Below are 20,965 nucleotides of genomic sequence, written 5' to 3'. Positions count from 1 at the left end.
ATAAAATAGTTCTCATCGTTAATGCAGAGGGCTGCTATGCAAAATTTAAAAATAAAAAAAAGCATATACGGGCACAGAAACTGCATTGCGGATTAAAAGAAGACTATTAAAAGTATCAAAAATGAGGATTGTGACAATGAATATTTGAAGCAATGAAACACACTGAAGACAGTTTCTTTCAAAAACAGAGATCAGAACACAGGGAATCAGGTTTGAAAAATTCCTAACCTCCATTTATTCCCATGCTACGACACGCTCCATTTCTAGGACTCTCTATGTTGGTTGTAAATGTCCAAACAAAAGAGCCTCGGTCGAGAGTCACATGCTTCTTCAGCAGTGGTGATCTCAGCTGTCTGGCCTTCTGCCCTTCTTGCAAATGTAGCCCACCAACAGAAAAGGGAGAGAGAGTGGGGTGACTTTTCAACAGAGTACCCCACACAGAAGAGAGCACATAAGGACAGCCCCTCACCAACCCACCCACCCACTCACTCAGACAAACACACTTTAAGCCTGTGGCTCAGGATGCCACCTCATTAGAGTTGGCACTTGAGGTGGAAGTTTAGGAGTTGGAAGTGACACACACAGACACACCACTCCACTTCTGGTTCCCAATTGGCCAGGCAGGAAGTAATACTTGGAATGAAGCGGACTGTTTCTGTCCTGGTCCCGCTGCTCTGGGAAACTCACCTCCCAGGCGACCGGCGTTGCCACGGCACTAATCCTGACGGACAAAAGATGGGAGTGCCACAGAGCACGATGCTGCCAGACATTCTCATTGGCTGGCATCATCCCACGCGAGGCTGTGATTGGCCAGTGTCATGTTGATATACAAATTGGAGCAGGCAGAGGTCACATCCATCGATCTTGGTGGTGACATGTAAGAAAATTGACCCCAAAAACCTTTTGAAGCCAAAAGGGTTTAATACACACACACACACACACACACACACACACACACACACACACACACACACACACACACACACACACACACACACACACACACACACACACACACACACACACACACACACACACACACACACACACACACACACACACACACACACACACACACACACACACACACACACACACACACAAACACAGAGGCTCTTTCTTAAGTTCAGTGGTCCAGGACTGCAAAATTAAGTGAACACTAAGGGAGAGGGAGTGAAGTGACTAAATAACAGTGTCTGTATTATACAAAAGAACATACAACAACAATACTAAGAATGTCTTGAGATCATCGAGTTCAGGGGGCTGCACATCTAAAAATCACAGAGGTTCTGGATTAGCACAGGATAAACACTGTGATCCAGAACAGGGCATGTAAAGTAAACTAGCATTACGTTACCAACTAAATCATCACTAGTTCGTCCGACAAAGTCTCATCCTCATATTCGTGAGACAACCTGCACCCAGAGACTCCACTTGAGCCCAGGTCCAGGGGTTCTGATTCTAAGTCAGCCACTGGTTTCAACAAACTTAAAACTTAGCATGTTTGTTTTGTATGAAGAAAAATTGAGGAATAAAAATATGTCTTACATTTTACTGTGACCTGTACCATAAAGGCACTACGAATCATCCATAAACCCCTGGTTTGTGATATTTTGCATGAGTGAATCCTTCATTCTGGCCTTTTTCAATTTCATTATTTGGTGCCAAAATTGACCATATTTGAAGATTGTGGAACCAGGAAGGACAGGTTTTGTTTCTGTCCTGAGTGGATCAGAATGAAGGGGAGGACACGGTGTCGTAGTCGCTGTGGAATCACAAGGTTGCCACATGCTACAGCATCCCTGCTTCATTGTCTTTGTTACTGTAAGTGGGGCAATACTTTTCCGAATGAATATTACACTTTGGAGACGATTTGAAATGGCATGAGAGTATGAAGTCACTTGAAAAATGCTCTACCAATGTAATATTAATTTTCCCATAAGTTTACACATAATTGGACTTGATTCCTGTTTATCGTAATACACACACACACACACACACACACACACACACACACACACACACACACACACACACACACACACACACACACACACACACACACACACACACACTCTAACGAACAACATTATAACGAAGGCTGGTTTGAGGGAATTCTCCCGTTGTGGTCATGTTGAGCCTCCAGACGTTCACGTTTTATTCAGTAAATGACTGTGGAGCTATTCAAAGCCAAGACAAGCTCTGTCTTGGCTTTTAACCATGCGATCTGTGCAGCTTTTGGTCCCTTGAATGAGTGGCACTGAAAATCCAGTCCAATCTTTATTTGTTGAGCACTTTACCACAACCGCAGTCGAAACCCATAGTTTACACATTCCTACAGTTTTCCATATTTGCTGATAATAATTACGGACTTTGTTACTAATTATTTCTAGAGAACTAGGAATCATTTTAGCTGTTTCCATTTCATTCAAATGAAATGCTTGGGTGATGTTTTGCTCCTCATAGCCAGCTGAGCCTGCAGAAATAGGACATCAGTGCACAGGAAAGTATTCAGTTCAACATATTTTCTGGTAACTAATGTCTTTTTGGATTCATCATATGAAGACGTTCATATTTCCCTGTAATATGATCCAAAATTCTTGCCTTCCAGGAAATATCTTGGAAACGAGTTATGTAATTTTCATTTTTACCATCAGCTGTGAGGTGTTTTAAAAACCTGTAAAAGAATAACTGAACTACTGGTGCTACCATCAGTTTCACAAACTGGGTTTATAGATTTGACGGATTTGTGGGAAATTGTTAGTGAGAATCTAACAATAGATCCTATTGAGTTAGATTATGGGATATGAAAAATCCAGCTTTTTCAGATCAGTGTGAGGGACTAAAGGTCAGGACTCAGCCTCACTTTCAACAGTGTCTGAATTTGAATTGGTTTCCAGTTGTTGGATATCTGAGTCAGCTGTTTGAACATGAGATGCCACAATCCAGTGCCAATTTATACGCAACTAGATCATCAGACATTCACACACCAATTACTGGAAGTCTAGAATCACGTGGGCCAAAAGTGAGTCAGTGAGTTTGTGTTTGTTTTTAACATCTGGTCAAAGTTTTTTGTGTGTGGTTGTGGAAAGCTGTAGTACTGGCTGCTAAACAGAGCTGCTTCCCAGGCTCCCGCAGTCGTAACATTCACGTTACTCCTGCTTCACAGAGCTCACAAAAGACAGTCCTCTGCAGCAGCAAGTGCATGAACCACGTTTTACACATGCAACCCACAAACAGGTGTCTGATATCAAAATCTCATCTCCTTCCCAGCTCAACCATGATGCCACATGAGAATATCTGCTAGTCATTACTGACCCCAGATCCTGACCTTGCACGGCTTTCTCATGAGATTTTATTGAGGTATGTCTTTTCAAAACTGTCTCCAAATCTCTTGGTGTGGGAGTCTAGTAGTCTATAATTCTGTGATCTATAGATTTACTTCCACATCGTAGTTTTTATTACAACCATTACTAAGTGCTGTTATTGCTGATTTTCTCCCACAAACACACAAAAAAGAATCATTAATAAAGAATGAGAATGATGGAGAAATTGTTTTGTAACGCCCAATTATTGTCAAACGTTAGGGAAAAAGTCAATAAACTTGAAATACATGCAAACCTTCCAAAATTTATATTCTTATGAGAGAAGCTAAACTCTTTTTCAAAGTCTGTTTATAAACAGTCTCTAAACTCAGTCGATATGGATTAAACAGGCAGTTATTTCAGCTGAGAGAAAGAATGAAACCTAAAATGAGAATAATGTGTCATTTTCTTGTTTATCCCTCCAACAACTCCTGTGAGGTTCAATAAGGGTATGCTGACATTGACCCAACAGTCCAGAGCCCTCTTTTCACCACAGCTAATAACCTAGAAAGGTTTTTGGCTTAACAGTTCATTAACCATATTCAACAGCTGTTCTAATCACAACAGAATGCAAAAAGCCTTCACATGACAACAGAGGTCTTTCTCAGCTGGAAGTCGGTACCACAGCAAAAAGAGGAAAAGTTCATGAAAGCAGATTAGAAACAAAAACAGTGAAGGATCAGAAAAGAGGTAGCATTATCAAACTATCACCTGGTGAACGGACTCAGACCAATGTCAGAACATGTTACAAATCCTGAGGGGAACACTTTGCCTTGAAGTTTTCCGACCGATGTCTTTGCATGAAAGTTCAGCTTTACGCCTGCAGCTCAACAGCACCTCCAAATGACAAAACAGCTTCATGACTGGGAAACCGCGATTGTGTGAAAGAAGCATGACTTATTTGACTGTATTTAAAATTGTATGGCCATAGACAAATAAAAGCCAGACCTTGAATAAACAATTTGGCAGATATTTTATGTTTAGGTTCAGCATTCATACAAAAATAACCCAGCCTTTAGGGTTTACAGTATTATCTTTTTAAAATGTGCCTTCACAAAAGCACATTTATAAAAAGTACAGCAAATACACATAAATGCTGACATGTATTAAAAAAAACAAACAAACAAAAACAAGGTCTTCAACTATTAAGAAGTAAAAGCATCAAACTCTAGTTAGTAAACATGATAGTCCCGTCCTGATATAAAAGTTGCATTAGTACCATGATTCCTGTGACCCACTGAATCAAAAAGGCAAAGAAGAGACCTAGACCTGACAAAACCAAACCAATCTGTACTAGTCCTATTCTTTGTCATCTGGGATGCTGGTTTGATTGTGTTGAAGAAGTTGGTATTTCTGTACAAACATTATGGCTTCTTTGAAATGACTTGTTGAATGGATCCAGATTAGAAACGTGACAAAGAATAAGCAGGTTTCACATGAAGAGTGAACTGAGTTGATCAATAATTATTCAGATATCAAATTTAATCCTCACTGATCTTTGTTCATTTAGCTCACTGGCTGCCAGTGACATCTATAGACATCAATTATGTTTTTCAATAAGGAGGGCTGGGGGGACAGTCTGGTGGAGCTCGTCAGTGAAAATTAACTTCTAATCATGGAATTTAGCATCATGACAATTGATCTAGTTCCGGAACAGAGGATGGTGAATCAGAGGAAGACAGTGAAGATGCTTCAGCTTCCGATGCATTGAAAACACAGATAAATGTCCAGAGCATCGGAGAAAGTCTGCTGAAGGAGATCAGTTGCTACAAAATGCTGTGAGCCAATGAGTTAAGGACATTAAACTACTGATGGTTTGTGGAATGTATTTCACTTCAGTTTCTTGTTCTATCATGAAACTCTCCTTCAATAAGACCAGCTGTATCTGACAAAAAATAGGATGGTGGTGACTGATGGCTGTCCTCAACGTTGCTTTCATTGTCAAAGATGATAATAAACAATCGAGAGTCTTGGGCGTCCTGTGCCCACAGTTCAGGCGTGTTAAAATGCATGCCTCAGCAATCTGACAAGCTTGCCTCTGCGCTGTAGGCGGGACTGTCCTCTGTACTGCCATAAGATTGTTGAGGTTTAGGCTCCTCTGAGACATTGGCAGGTGATTTGGAATTCAGCACTCTTGGAAGGTAGACCTGTAATTATAAAAGACAAAACAGATGAGAAATGAAAAGCAAACAGGTTTCTTGATGTAAATTTTCCTTTCTCCACTCTGATGTTTATGATGCAATGCTGTAATCAGCCAAGTATGAGATTGTTGAAGATTACTGAAAAGTCTTGACTATTTGACCTGAGCCAATCATTAGCAGCCATAGTGTCCTGACCTGGTATTCTTTAATATCAGTTCTTTGAATTTTTAATCATCTAATCTAGGGAGCTGGCAGTTTGATGATTCACTACAAAAACCAATAAAGAATTAAATTTACTGTAGGGTTTGAACTCAAGATCAGGTGTGTCAGAAATATTATCTTGACTCCTGTCTTACAGGACTAGTACCATACCGTGTTGTTTTCTTCCTCATTTTTTGCCACATCTTCATCCTCCTCTTTCACCTGCAGAAGAGCACAAACAACATGAGGACTCAGCGAGCAGAGTGATTAAAGAGGTGAAACCACATGCACACCCATAACTCACCTTATAGACGTGTGGACTGAGGTACCTAAAATGTCCAAAGCAGGTGAGACCGATGGAGATAAATACAGTGATGAAGAGGACAACCAGTGTGAACACAGATGTAGGAGCCCAAAAACCTGAAGAATGACAGGTAAAAATTTTAATAATACAATCAAGAGGGTGGAAAGTTTCCCAGATGTTTCAGTTTGATCTATTTTTATAGACTCTTAGTTTGGGAACTTGAGAGAAACAATTTGATCAACTAAATATATTCATCTCATTTTTCTTATGATCTAGTCTTTCACTTATTTCTCACCTGTTCTGAGGACAGAGAAAAAGTAAAGCCATATCAGGCAGATGATGGGTGCAGCCATAGCCTGATTGATAGCTCCTAGGTGGACACTGCGCTCTACACGAGCAGGTAGGTAGGCAAAGTATATATTGTGTTTGTCCACCAGGTGCCTAAGAACCATGTAGAGAAGACCTGGAGACATGAACATAAAACAAACAAGATGGAAGCGACTGTTTGTTGCAAGTAAGAACAGAGGATGTAGGAGACCCTGAGGTCGCTTGCAAAGGCTGACAGAACGAAATCGTGAAGACAAACAGATGTATTGATGATTGAATGTGTGCATGGATACAGTCCTAACTACTCACCAAAAGGCACAATTACAGGACATGCGATGCTGTAAGCCATAATGACAGTGAACACACACAGGAACCAGCCATACATGGCTCCATATTCAAATTCATAGGCCTGGTTCTACAAGAAGTTGAAAATTGTGATTGGCAAAAACTTTCCATCGACTTCACTTAAGAAGAAAAATCATAGAATCACATCACAGAACATATCTCAATCAGAAAATTGGACTTCACCCTCGATATCCTTCTATTACATGACACCATATATTATATGTTATGTTATATTATTGTATATCATATTTCTGGAACACCTGTTCAAGTTTTTCCTACATGTTGTATGGAAATAATTTAAAAGATGCAATTCAAAAAACTATAAAAACATTACAATACATTTGTAAATAAGAGGTCTAACAGAGCAGAACTCCTGACCAGTGCTGAAGCCACAGTGCCGTCTTTCAGGCTAATATACAGTAGTGATGACTTTTAGGTGTAGCATTCCTTTTACAGACATGTCATTACAAACCTGTTTGACATTTTTCCTTTCAGCAGCTGAGCGAGCGAGAACCAATCGTATGGTGTAAAGGAGTAAGCCCGGCAACCGGAGCAACTCCATTCCCGAGCCCACCAATGCGGCAGCAATTACGTAGTTGACAAAAAATGCTCCCTGGTTAGGTAAGAACACACACCTGGTGCACAGAAAGCAAGGCAAACATCAGCGAACAGACAGTTATGAACTTAGAATCCAGTCTAAGAACTTCCAATATCATATCATGGTGGGGGAGTTTGAGTGCCTGAATGATCCCAGGAGCTATTTTGTCAGGGGCTTTATGCTCCTGTTAGGGTCTCCCTTGGCAAACTGGTCCTTGGTAATGGGCTAGACTAAGAGCTGTCTCAAAACTACTTGAGTGCAAAAATATCAAGGACTGTGACATTGCCTGGTATGGCGAAACCAGGGCCCCACCTGGAGCGCCTGGTGGCCGGGCCTCTGCCCACAGGACCTGGCAGAGCTCAGCCAAAAAGGACAACGTGGGCCCCAACCTCAAGTGGACTCACCAACTGCCAATGACCCATAGGGGATGGGTGCAGGCTGCTGACCTCGACTGAGGATATTGTCAGGTGGCGGAAAGAATACTTTGAGGATCGCTACCATGTCTTACAGAGAGGAAGTAGAGGCTCAGGTCTCAGAGGTGGATGAATCCATCACCCAAGCTGAAGTCACCAAGGTGGTTGGCAAACCCCTTGGTGGCAAGGCACCAGGGGTGGATGAGATTTGCCCTGAGTCCCTCAAGTCTCTGGATGTGCAGGGACTGTAATGGTTTACACGTCTCTGCAACATCAAATGGCAGTTGGGGACAGTACCTCTAGACTGGCAGACCGAGGCGGTGGTCGCTCTTTTCAAAAAGGGGCAACAGAGAGTGTGTTCCAACTATGGGGGATCACACTCCTCAGCCCCCCGGGAAAGTCTATTCAAGGGTACCGGAGAGGAGGATTAGAACTGCGGATTCAGGAGGAACAATGCCCAGTCCAGAACACTGGACCAGCTCTACACTCTCCATTGAGTGCTCGTGGATTCATGGGAGTTTGCCCAACCAGTCCACATGTGTTTTGTGGATCTAGAGAAGGCATTCGATCATGTCCCTCATGGTATCTTGTGGGGAGTGCTTTGGGAGTATGGGGTTTGGGGCACTTTGCTGAGGGCTGTCTAGTCCCTGTATGAGCAAAGCCAGAGCTTGGTTTGTATTGCCGGCAGTAAGTCAGACCTGTTCCAGGTGCATGTTGGACTTCAGCAGGGCTGTCCTCAGCGGTTCTGTTCATAATCTTTCAGGACAGAATTTCTAGGCGCAGCCAGGATCCGGAGGGAGTCCGGTTTGGGGACCAAAGGATTTCATCTCTGCTTTTTACAGACGATGTTGTCCTGTTGGCCTCATCACACCTGGACTTTCAGTGTGCACTGGGGCAGTTTGCAGCTGAGTGCTACTCGAGTGGGATACAAATTCGAAGCCATGGTTCTCACCTGGAAAAATGTGGTCTGCCTTCTCCAGTGCGGTGGAGAGTCTTTGAACCAAATGGAGGATTTTAAGTATCTTGGGGTCTTGTTCACAAGTGAGGGAAGGATGGAACGTGAGATTGACAGACAGATCAGTGCAGCGGCTGCAGTAATGCAGTCATTGTATGTCGTGGTGAAGAGAGCTGATCCGGAAAACGAAGCTCTCGTTTTACCGGTCAATCTACGTTCCCACTCTCACCAACGATCATTAGCTTTGGGTCATGACTGTAAGGACAAGATCCCAGGTACAAGCGGCTGAAATGAGTTTCCTCCATAGAGTGGCTGGGCACACCCTTAGAGATAGGATGGGAAGCTCAGTCACCAGTGAAGAGCTCGGAATGGAACCGCTGCTCCTCCACGTCGAGCGGAGCCAGCTGAGGTTGATTGGGCATCTGTTACAGATGCCTCCTGGACGCCTCCCTGGGGAGGTGTTCCGGAAGTGATGGAAGAAGTGTCTGGGGTGAGGGAAATATTGGAATCCCTGCTAAAACTGTTGCTCCCACGACCAGTGCCCCAGATATGTGGTTGAAGAGGGAGGGAGGGAGGGAAGGAAGGAGGGAGAGAGAGATGGATGGATGGAATCCTGTCCACGACTAAAAAGTACCAGACTCGAACACATTTTGTTCCTCACATTTCTGAAACTATAATTACAAGTAAGATACAAAACTATTTAGGTTACAAAACAATGCAGTTTTTATATACAACAATAATCTGTTAAATATTGGATTCATTTACATCTGAAAGCAATATAAGACAACAAGAATAACCTTAATTCAAAGTAATTAGTACTTACTTTTTTAAATCAAGATGATAAATAGGGAATACTTACTCAAACCTTGGTTTTGCAGTAGCTGAAAACTCTGTATCAAACAGCCAGCGGAAAAAAACTGCAAGACTGATGCAGAGAAACAAAAATAGAAAGAAGAAAACTTATCTTACAGCCATAAGGCTTGCATGAGCGATATCACCAACCTATTTCGTTCACGCCTTTATGAAGTGCATTACAGGTACAGTACTTTCACACAAATGTCATACACTGAATGTTACAGTTACATTAATTGCACTGTTAGATGGTGATAAAGCAAATGACCTGGTGAGTCCCAGTGAGGGGAGGATCAGCACCATGAAGAGCAGCAAGAAGTACAGCTTACGCATCACGCTCATCTGCTCACTGGTCCTGAAACACCGATGACACAGGATTAAAACGTTTTCTTCTGACAACAGAAACCAGCGATTGTGTGAGTAATACCTGGTCCAGTGTGATTCTCCAAGTGTGGAGTAGTACACAATAGTGGGCAGTAAAGAAGAGAAGGTCCACAGAAGGAGAGTGGGGAAGTACTGATTCACCAAAGGGCTCTACCGAGTAAAACAAACAGTAGATTCCAAACTCTGGAAAGCAACTCTTGATTGATAAGTGTGAGTGTCGTGTCTGGGTGAGTGTCTCACATCGATATAGTAGATGGGCTGAGTCACGTTCAACTTGTCCAAGACGCTGATAATGATGGTGGGAGTTGTGAGGAACAGTAGTAGGAAGAAAAGGAGCAAGTTGAGCATCAAGTAGCGAATATACCAGGGAAAGCCACTCACGGAAAGATTTTCCCTACAAGGGGGAGAAAACAAACACAAACCGTTATGAGGAAGAAAGACAATGTGACGTACTGTACACTCTGATTCTTCCCACAGAGATTTTAGTTCTGATTAACTTCATCAGTGAAGTTAATAAAAATGTATTTACAGATCAGTGTTTCTCTTCATTTTAGCCATAGCAGAGATGACAGTGTTGGTGATACAGATCGATAGAATGTTTTTCACTGATATACAACACAAAAAAAATATCATTTTGCAAACCATCAATAATATATGACTCAAAAGTCAAATAACAATAAGTCAATTCTTGTCCACCTCTTATAGTGGATATACACAGAAATATGTTGTGTGTATGTGTGTACTTTAACCAACAAACTCTAATCTTGTTGCTTAACCCAGTGTTTTAAAAAGGACAAACTAATTAGGAAACTTCCTGGACTGCTTGAAAGTTGACTTTACATCGGTCATATGATGATCAAACCTCCATGTGATTCCATGTGATTCCACTGAAAGTGATTTAATCATAATATTACTATCTATCCCTATTTCCACCAGAGTCATAAATTCCTTGTCCTGTGATCTCTACTGAGCACAATGAGGTCTAGATGTTGAGCGACTCACCAGTACAAATCTTTGGGATGAGGTGCAAAACTGATCTGCCACTTGTTCACTTTCAGAGTGTCACTTTTGGATGAAGGCTGGGGTGGGTTTCCACAACACCATTTTGTGCTACCACACTCTAGTGCATTGAAGTCTTTAAGGATACTGTAGTGAGTTAAAGGGAGAATGCATATCAACCGTTATAAGGTCTAGTTGTTCCAAAAAGTCATGTGTTTCTGGATAAAATCCAGAAATCACTGGACAATCAGTGTTAACTGAAGGAATATCGCTGCCGCCATGAGGTACTGACAAAGAAAACCCCTATACTCACAGTTTGGCCATCGCCTCGGTTTCTAAGGTGACAAAAGCGATCCCCAGGGGGCTCTGTGGAACAAGCTCTACTTGCTTCTGCACCTCTTCAAGCAGGTCTTTTTCTTTAGCTCTGTAGAACTCTATGGCATCAACCTGAACACCAAGAACAAACGATTTCCTGACGCTAAAACAACAACGATCTTTTGTTTACTTACACTTTTCATATCTTTAAAATAAAATGCACATTGAAGTCAAACACATCTCATCATCTGGTCCTACTCACCTTCTGAGAGTTGTTACAGCAACACAGGGAACCACAGAAACGGGGGTCAATCTGCTCACGTTCCCCCGTGGCCATTGTTAAATGCTCGTAGTAACACAGATTTTTTCCAGCACGCACCCTGGGGTTAAGAAAGCAAACAAAAACAAACAAACAAACAAACAAACTGGTTTAAACTTTGGATACTATACTAATACTTGTAAATATAATGGAAAAGAAATCAAATTGCTTTGAAAAGTCTAAATACATGTCTACGTGTGGAATATGCTTCATATACTGGGCCTCAAAGATTTATCCTTGAACAACTGACTGGAAATATTGAATTATTGAGACTGAATCAGTGAGGCCAAACATTCAGTGGAGCAGCTGAGTTAAGTTACAATGGACATTAACTGTTAAAATGAACATATGTATATTAGTAGTACAGACCAGAAAACAATTAGGGGCAAATAACTGCATAATTGTGATGATTCTATAGGCCATGAGTTTAATGCTGACTTGCATGTGCTGTCATGTATAAATTGAGACAGAGGGGAATGTTCACATGATTTTCATTCATGTTGAACTTCTTACCTTTCCTTATCAAGGTATATGAGCCTCCTCGCATTGTAGGCCAGGGTAACAGAGCACACTTCACAGGAAGGATACGCCTCTCTATAAAAATAAAAAATAAAGCACTGGCACTGAGGAATGCACACTACAAATGTACTTTATAAAATATAGAAAGAGTGAATTTAGTGCTTCAGTTCACTCACGTGAAATGAATCTTTACATCTTCCTCTGTTGCTGTTTTAGGGATTGAACACACAAACAAAGTGTTTCTGGCCTACAGAGAGAAAGACTGGTTAGTCAGGTATTGGCACAAGACAGTACTGATTTAGAGTGTTCAGTTAGTGTAATTAAAAACTGTACTACATTGGATGGTTTAGCTACTTCTAACTAGATTTAAAATAATTAGTATTTTAAAATAACTCACTAGTTTTAAACAAACTCTGCTCTAAACTAACTGGAACAAACTAGGTTTTGAACTAATTCACTGGGTTTTGAACTAACTAGACTTTGAGCTAACGATGTTTTAAACTATCTGGTTTTTGAACTCAGTAACTAGGTCTATAAATTAACTAGGTTTGTAATAACCAACTAATCAACTAACTAACTCCTTAGGTTTTGAAAAAAATGGGTTCTAACTAGGTTTTGTACTAACTAGGTTTTGAAACAACCCACTAGGTTTTGAACTAACTAGGTTTTTGAAATATGTTTTAAATGTACTAGTTTTGGAAGTAACTACATTTTTAAATTAAATGAACTGAACTGACTTACTAATTAACCCATTACGTTTTGAACAAATTAGGTTTTAAACTTACTAGGTTTTGAACTAACTCACTTAGTTCTGAACTAACTAGGTTTTGAATTATTATTATTATTTAACACAAACACTGTATTTGTATTTATGTTATTATTTAATTAGTTATATTTATTGTTCATATTTACATTTACACTGTGTGTTTTACACCTATCCCGCTTTATGTGCTTTCAATTGCCCCTTGGGGCCTAATAAAGTTTTTTGAATTTTAAATACTTCAGACAAGTAGTATAAATAGTCAAATACCATTTAAATGTGTACATTCTTTAGCTTGATTGGGAATGCTCATAGTCTTGTAACAGACACTCACTGTCTCTCTGCCCTTTTCTTTGATTCGTGATGTGTGGTGTCGCAGCATAAAAACTGTAAGGATCAGGTACAGAACAGCAAAGACTGTATGCAGCCACAACAGGTTGTTTCTGAAATGATGGACACTGATAAGCATTGAACCTCACTGCAAAACTGTTTGACCATTTGTTCATAGCTGTTACCCTTCCTGAAGATTCCCAATAGTCGTCTTTCCAAATTCATTATCTGCAAGATATTCAGAATATTAAGTTTTTACAGATATCAGATATGTTTTAACTGCAATGGCAGTATGTTATATATTTTACAACTGTGCAATGTCAGATAATCTAATCACACAGTAGAGAGCATAAAGACGCACTCAGCAAATATCCAGTCAGGTTGACCGGCAGTATTACTCCAAGGGAGCCGGCAGTTAGGATCAGAAGCAGCACGATCAAATGACGCTGGAAGGATAGGTAGTGAACTGCATCCATGCCACATTTGGCTTTTATTTTTTCATCACTGGAACAAACAAATATAAAAAAAAACTGCATACTCTGATTTTGTTCTGAAACAGACAACATACAATAGTTACTCACTCCATTTTGATGACGTAAGGCAGCAAACTGCAGCAACCCTATCAGGGAGAGATATATTTGAATACACAAGCATACACTGAAGATTATACTAATAGGAATTATTTGATGCATTCTTCATTAAAGTGAAATCTCTGCAAAACATCTTGTAAGTCCTTAGTTTTCGTAGATTAAATGATTAAAAAATGAATTGAACAGTTACCACTTCATCTGCAGTTGAGTTCATACGTCCATAACGCCGATGTTTTGACTCAAAACCCCTAAAATAGAAAATTCAATGTAGATAATTGAGGTTTAAAGGATGCATCTTTCAATTTAAAGGGGTCATATTATGCTCTCTAGATATCTATAGTGGTCCTCCCTAAGCTTAGAAGCTCCTAGAATGAGGAAAACAAACACGTTCTGCATTGGCTGTACACCCACAAACTTGTGAAACGGTGCTCAAAAACGTTGACCAGAATCATAACGAAAGTGATTTGTAAACACGCGAGAACACTCCGTGACATGTCAAAGCCATCTCCGAAACCTCTAACATGTGCTGTCCTTCTGATGTACTCATTCCTGATCCTATCCTTCCTGGTCACTCCCAAAGAGAACCTCAGCATCTTCATCTCTGCTACCTCCAGCTCTGTCTCCTGTCTTTTCCTCAGTGACACTGTCTCTAGACCAAACAACATCGCTGGTCTCACCACAGTTTTGTACGCCTTTCCTTTCATTTTAGCTGAAACTCTTCTATCACACCTGACACTTTTGTAACCCTAACCCTTTCCATCCTGCCTGTACACACTCCTTCACCTCTTTTCCATTTTGATTCGCATGTTTGATTTGGTAAAAGCTTAAGTTGGATACCCTTTCTGACACAACCCTCTCTATTTATCCGGGCTTAGGATTGGCACAATAAGACACTGGCTTGTGCCCGCTTGCGCCTACATTATTAAAACATTATTAAAAAGAGTACAATATGTGACCTTTAACAACAATCTATATTCAGACTATGTACTGACCCCTCACTATCTGCAACCAAAGCCAGGCGTCCATAGTCCCAGAACTTCCTCCTGATGATGAAGAAGAGGAACAGCAGCATCTGTAGGTGGCAATGAAAATAGAACAGATTCTTTTTCACCATCCAATATTAACTAAATCCCACTGTATGCATATACAGTATGTCCAATTCCTCGACAAGGATTAAGTGACATTTGGTTATAAAAAGAAGAATTTAGGTTCCTTTCATTGCTTCATGTAAAAATATACAAATTCTGCTTGTAGGGGTTCCAAAGTGCATCATTGTTTGCTTTGTCAAATGGTGTTCAAAACATTAATGTATAGAAATATTTTCAACTACCAGACTAAAATAAGTTAATTCATTCAAGCAGTTATTACAAACTAACTAGGTTTTAAAAAAATTAGTTTTTGAACTAACTAGATTTTTAAATTGACTAAGAAATAACTAACTCACTAGATTTTAAACTAACTAGTTTCTGAACTAACTCATTAGGTTTTGAACAAGAAACTTTAATGACAAATTATTTCTGTAGAAAGTGAAAAAATCTTTTCTGTAGATCTTCATATTTCTATACCTAGGTAGTTAAATCCACTTGGGCAAAAGTTTAATTAGGTTTCTATTGTCAATGTCTTGTACATGAAAGAACATAGCTTCGTTTTTTGAGATATTTAACTTGTATCCAGATCCTGTGCTATATTGATGGAAGTACTGTATAAGAGAGGGAAATGAGCTTCATGGGTTAGATAAGAAAACTAAGAGGTCGTCAGCATAGAGAGCTAATCTGTGTTTGTGTAGACTGAACCTAATACTGTACAGTAATCCCTTTCTTATTTGATTCCGTGTATGCATTGCATTCGGAGGCTTTGAAAGAAACTTTTAAAGAAAAGTTCCTCCAGCAACTTTTCTTTAATACAAAAGTGTTTTAAACAGTCTCTGATTACCCATGTTGTTCTGTTGTGTGTGTGTGTTGCTCTGAGTTGGCTTACATGTGTTTGTTCTGCATGTGTTCATGAGACTGACAAGGTTGCCTGAGAGCGAGAGTTCAAGCGGAAGATAGTTATAGGTTGTTTGTTCCTTGTTGAAAGGCTGTATGCCAAATAAAGACCGTTCAAGGAATATCCTGTGCGTCATCAACCATAAGAAAGACACAACGGGGATGTTACAAGTCTATAAGAGTGTGGGAAAAGACAAAACAGATATAAGGTGGTTTAATAACAGTATGGGGAGGGTTCATAAAACGTTTAAAGTACTGTAGATAATAAAATAAATACTTGGTCGCTATATCGCAGAATGTTGTTTTTTGCGGGTGGTCTTGGAACACGTTAACCGCTAGTAACGAGGGATTACTGTATTGGGAAATATGCTGTGGGAAATCAAGAACATGTCACTTTCTAAAGTTGGAGCGGTATACACTTGAGTAAAAGGAAAAATCCATCCTATTGACAATAAGTTAACGCTAAATATCACAAAGGCCCATCTCTTTCATCTCCTGATGTAATATAGATACTGTTTTTGATCGATTAATAGCTCTTGTCATGGGTCAATCCATGGTTGGGTCCAAGACTAAGTTGAAGTCGACTCCAACCAGACACTGAGCCTCAGTTGCCAATTTTGATATCAGGTCACTAAAATAGGTAGCATCTTCATGGTTAGGGCCATATACATTGACTGATGTAATTCTGCTTGTTTACTTTACAGTTAATTAAGATACATCTACCATTCTTATCTCTTTCTTCTGTTACTTAAACATATTTTTAATAACAATAGCTACTTTTGACTTTGCAGAAAATGTGGAGTGGTGAACATGTCCAACCCAATCCCTTTTCAATTTGGCATGTTCTTTCTCAGAGAGGTAGGCTTATTGAATAAATGTGATATCAGTTAGAATGACTCTTTAAGTATGTAAGAATATTTTTTCACTGGATAGGTGAATTAATTAAGGGAGAGCGTCTCTTTTTCGTAGCCGGGTGCCTTCTTTGTGAACTGCAGTTCCTCTTTAAATTATATCGTGCCATGTACCAGTACAGGCGAAGTCTGTTTTAGAACTGGTTAACGTTTTTAGTGTTGTGACAGAGCAAAATGAAGCAACTGTTGAGAGTCGCCCACAGAGGTTATGACTGCACGTCCATCATGATCAGCTGCAATCCGGAAGTCATCAAACCTCAATTTTATTGGGAAATCTGATGCCCAGAAGATAAAAAAAGTTTTCAGCAGTTCAGGTAAAGCTGATTTAAAAATAAGAGTACTCAACATTAACCTCATATTGGACAAAAAAAAATAAAGTAGAAAATAAATTTGCATCTTGCAGATGTTGGAAAAACAATGAAAAAACATTGTGTAATTTTGACTGAGACATAAAATCTAAATATTATTTGAAATTATTGTGGGATCAAAAGATTTCAAAAGAGCTGACACGTACCAGAAAAACACAGAAATGGAGAAACAGCACAATCGGCACCCCTCCGAATCTGTCACCCTCAAATCTATTGAGCGATGTGGAGTTGAAGCAGGTGGTGTTGTCGAAGAAGATGGAGGGCGAGCTACCAACCGGCAGGTCCCAAAACATCCACCACGAAGACATCACTGAAATGGCACCAGCAGTTTGTCTGAAGAGATTGGTCACAGCACATCTTAGAAAATGCCATCAAAGAGTAAAAGCTACCAAGAAAAAACATGGCAGTGCTAAACTCAACACTATACTCATCTTAAATTGATATTTAAAACAATTTCAGTGTTAAGATTAAAAGTAAAATAGTAAGGAAATAAATCTATTTTAAATATTTTAATAATATATAAAACAGTAAGGCAAAGTGAAAGCATCTCTGCCTAGTTAGAAACTTTTGACGATCAATCACCGTCATTACGGTTTTAAAATTAAGTGATTTTTGCATCAGTTGAGTCTGATAAGAGTTGGCAAAGAGTGTAAAGCACCTGTTCCAACACAAAAATCAAACAGTAAATTCTCTGTTGAAAGAAAAACCTGATATGTACAAGCATTAAAGCACTTGAACTCAAACCTTTCTCTACCTTTTCTTGAGTCACTCTGCTTTTTATGAAAAATTTAAACATAAAAGGCTGCTTCATACTCTGCCTCACTCCTCAAATCTGCTGGGATAAGCTCCAGCAACCCTGCAACCTGCGACAGCGGAAGAAGCGACTATTGAACATGAGTGAATGAATGGCAGCTTCATGTTTGACTGACTCGTCTTGACTCTGAAATCATGTTACTCTACTAACATTGTCAACTGATGCCGAATGACCACTCCCTTGTTAAACTAGCTAACACCTACAAGAAGATGGCACAAAGATTGGGGGGAAACGACATGCAAAAATGCAACGACTGGAGCAACATTGGCAAAACTATGCCATTGGCATGCTAATTTCTATTAGCAGTTCACAGGAAAACTTGCCAGGGCAGTGAAATCTTACATTCGACAAGAGTTAGTGTGTGCCAGCCTCCTGTAACCATGGGAACAAAAACATATCATCTGCACCTGGGACAACCAATCAGAAATATCCCACTGGATGACAGCTGGTGATTGTGCAGGTCCATGAAAAGGAAGACTACTGCTGTAATCTATGTTGATGGGAAGCACAATAATTACAGATTGCAATAAAGTAAATTAAAAGATAGTTACTTCATTTTTCAAATTTATGACATTACATTAACCAAGTCTTTTACAAAAGTTGTAATTAGGAACAAATTGGGTCATTTTCAGCAGAAACTTTCTGAACATAAATTAACATCTGCAGATAAACACTCTTGTGATTTATTAAATCCCATACAATTTCCACTCACTTTTTTAGAGAAAAATACCCCATAACACTTATATTAGAACGTTACTGGAGGAGAAACGCCTGACATACTTGTAATGGGTACATTTTTTCACTTATTTTGGATGAATATGTAAATAATTGTTGTTTTTTTCTAATTCTATGAGAGTAAACCCAGAAATAGCGTATTTGTCACATTGATCGATGATGTGCTGAGATAAACTTTCAAAAACGATGTGCTTTCTGTTGTGGAGTCCATTTAAAATCCTTGACAAGTGTTCAACAGCGCCCTCTCTCGCCATCCTCCCCGAACTACATGAAACACGAACTCGGGAGTCATGAGTCTCCAATTATTGTTTTATTTTTTAACTCTGGTCATGAAAACTGGTGAAATTGCTGTTTAGTAGGCGATTTTCGTGCTCTAACTGCTCTATTTACTACAGCAATTCCGCTTAAAGTAGCTCAGTAACTTCCTTTCCTTAAACAGTAAGCCGTCCTGACAGCTGTTTACAGTTCGTACTGTTCAAAGTGGAAAAAAAAATAACCGAAATTAACATTTAAAACCACTTACTTTGTTCTGTTCGGGATAACCAGAGAAAGAGCTCCGCTACTCGAGTGTTAAGCCACGTAACAGAAATGTTTACTCGACGTAAATCAAGAATTTGCCAACAGGAGATGTCAAAATAATTTAGTACTGACCAGATGTACTTTTCTCGAATTAGCAAAACAAATTGTGTTTCAAAGTTAATCTCATAAGGTGAGCTGACATACATATATTTTTGTATTCAATCCAGCCGATGACGACTCTTCTTTGTGTGAAAAACACAAAACATATAGCTACCTCAGTCTTTCGGCTCTTCCTCTATGAGTTCTGTAGACGCCGCAACCGTCAGCGAGGCGGCTCTACCGCTCCCGGACCATTCGACCAAGTGACAGGTACCTTAGCCAATCACAGCTGAGTTATGACGTCACAACGTTCACAGTGCGCCCAAAGATCTTTAGTGCGCTAAGATGCTTTAGGTGGTTCCTTATCTTTATATTTCTATTTCTATAACAATACTCCATATCTTTCATATTCAAGACAGCAAAATATCATTTTTAGATCTGAAGGGTCCTTAAATTGTACTTTGTCTCAAAAATACCATGAACAGCATCAGTCAACAAGGCAGTCAGAGACTGGAACATCCTCTTGTGTGCCTCTAGCTTCCTGAAAATGTTGTTGTTTGTTTTGTAATTATATCTCATCAGGTTTCCCAGTTGTGCAACTAAATGGTATAAAAGTGAAAATTTGACCTTGACCTATAAGAATGAAAATAACAATAAGAATACCTTTATTCATCCCACAATGGAGAAATTTGCTCGATTTCGGCAGCGGGGAAAATGGGGTTCAAACATACATACATACATACATACATACATACATACATACATACATACATACATACATACATACATACATACATACATACATACATACATACATACATATAGGGGCATATAGGGGCAAGACAAATAATTCTTAATATAATAAATAACATAAATATCATGTCACATAATATAATATAATATAATATAATATAATATAATATAATATAATATAATATAATATAATATAATATAATATAATATAATATAATATAATATAATATAGGTAGCACGAAGGGGCAGTGGGCTGTCGATGCACAGCAAGGCGGTTCCAGGTTCGTGTCCTGCTCAGTGCGGAGTTTACATGTTCTTCCCGTGTCTGCATGGGTTCTCTCCGGGTTCTCTGGCTTCATCCCACCTCCAAAAACATGCACTTCAGTTTAATTGGCTGGTCCCAAATTGACCGTAGGTGTGAACGTGTGCATGCATTGTTGTCTGTCTCTGTGTGGCTCCGCGGTGCACTGGCATCGCGCCCTGAGTTTCCCCCACCTCACATCCAAGCCAGCTGTGATAGGTTCCGGCTCCCCGTGCATGTTGTCCCTGTGTCAGTATGGGTTCTCTCCAGGTTCTACAGCTTGCTCCCACCTCCAAAAACATGTGCTTCAGGTTAATTGGCTGGTCCCAAATTGACCGTACTGTAGTTATGAGTGTGTGAGTGCATGGTTGCCTGTGTAGCTCCACTGCCTCACACCCCAAGCCAGCTGGGATAGGCTCCAGTTTCCTGCGACAGCGGACAAAGCGGTCAGGAAAATGAATGGATGGATAATATATTATAATACAGTATTCCCTTGTTATTCATAGTTAATGCGTTTTAGGACTATCCCTGCCGCACACCCCCAGTCGGCTGGAGTAGCCTCCAACACCCCACGACCCGCAACAGTGGAATGAAGGTGAAAGAATTAATGAATCAGATCTTGCACGTTCTCCCTGAGTCTGCATGGGTTCTCGCCAGGTTCTCCGGCTTCCTCCCACTTCCAAAAACATACATTTCAGGTGAATTTGCTGTTCTCAATCTGACTGTAGATGTGAGTGCATGCATGCATGTATGTATGTCTATA

General features: G+C 39.9%; 1 protein-coding gene across 6 annotated transcripts; it reads right to left on the bottom strand.

The window, feature by feature from the left end:
* Positions 1 to 4,320: 4,320 nt before the first annotated feature.
* Positions 4,321 to 19,402, bottom strand: LOC137613198 (CSC1-like protein 1). Of its 6 annotated transcripts, none has more exons than XM_068342200.1 (23): positions 19,324 to 19,402; positions 17,128 to 17,314; positions 14,710 to 14,789; positions 13,908 to 13,965; positions 13,709 to 13,746; positions 13,489 to 13,631; positions 13,313 to 13,355; positions 13,132 to 13,240; positions 12,214 to 12,284; positions 12,032 to 12,112; positions 11,462 to 11,579; positions 11,198 to 11,331; positions 10,888 to 11,031; positions 10,126 to 10,279; positions 9,929 to 10,035; positions 9,770 to 9,856; positions 9,509 to 9,574; positions 7,156 to 7,318; positions 6,648 to 6,753; positions 6,307 to 6,474; positions 6,012 to 6,127; positions 5,879 to 5,929; positions 4,321 to 5,512 (listed from the first exon to the last, which is right to left on the bottom strand). In XM_068342200.1, exons 2-23 carry the CDS (start codon positions 17,287 to 17,289, stop codon positions 5,381 to 5,383), a joined length of 2,331 nt encoding a protein of 776 aa, XP_068198301.1. In that variant the 5' UTR covers positions 17,290 to 17,314; positions 19,324 to 19,402; the 3' UTR covers positions 4,321 to 5,380. The 6 variants fall into 6 exon arrangements, with proteins under 6 accessions (XP_068198301.1, XP_068198305.1, XP_068198304.1 ...); XM_068342204.1 differs by having other exon boundaries at positions 17,128 to 17,291; positions 19,324 to 19,387; XM_068342203.1 differs by having other exon boundaries at positions 19,254 to 19,335.
* Between the last annotated feature and the right edge of the window lie 1,563 nt (positions 19,403 to 20,965).

Source organism: Antennarius striatus, chromosome 19 (genome assembly GCF_040054535.1).
Source record: "Antennarius striatus isolate MH-2024 chromosome 19, ASM4005453v1, whole genome shotgun sequence".
In the NCBI taxonomy this organism is placed as follows: domain Eukaryota; kingdom Metazoa; phylum Chordata; class Actinopteri; order Lophiiformes; family Antennariidae; genus Antennarius; species Antennarius striatus.
This window is presented reverse-complemented; position numbering and strand designations above follow the sequence as displayed.

Bases quoted from the DNA above. Each gene is read 5' to 3' on its own strand.
- LOC137613198 (XM_068342199.1), bottom strand. From the start codon at position 19,255: ATGTATGTCAGCTCACCTTATGAGATTAACTTTGAAACACAATTTGTT. The intron at 14,790-17,127 runs GTACGTGTCAGC...TGCCACCTACAG, and splicing joins TCCATTTCTGTGTTTTTCTG to ATGCTGCTGTTCCTCTTCTT. The intron at 12,113-12,213 runs GTGAGTGAACTG...TTATTTTTATAG, and splicing joins GATGTAAAGATTCATTTCAC to AGAGGCGTATCCTTCCTGTG.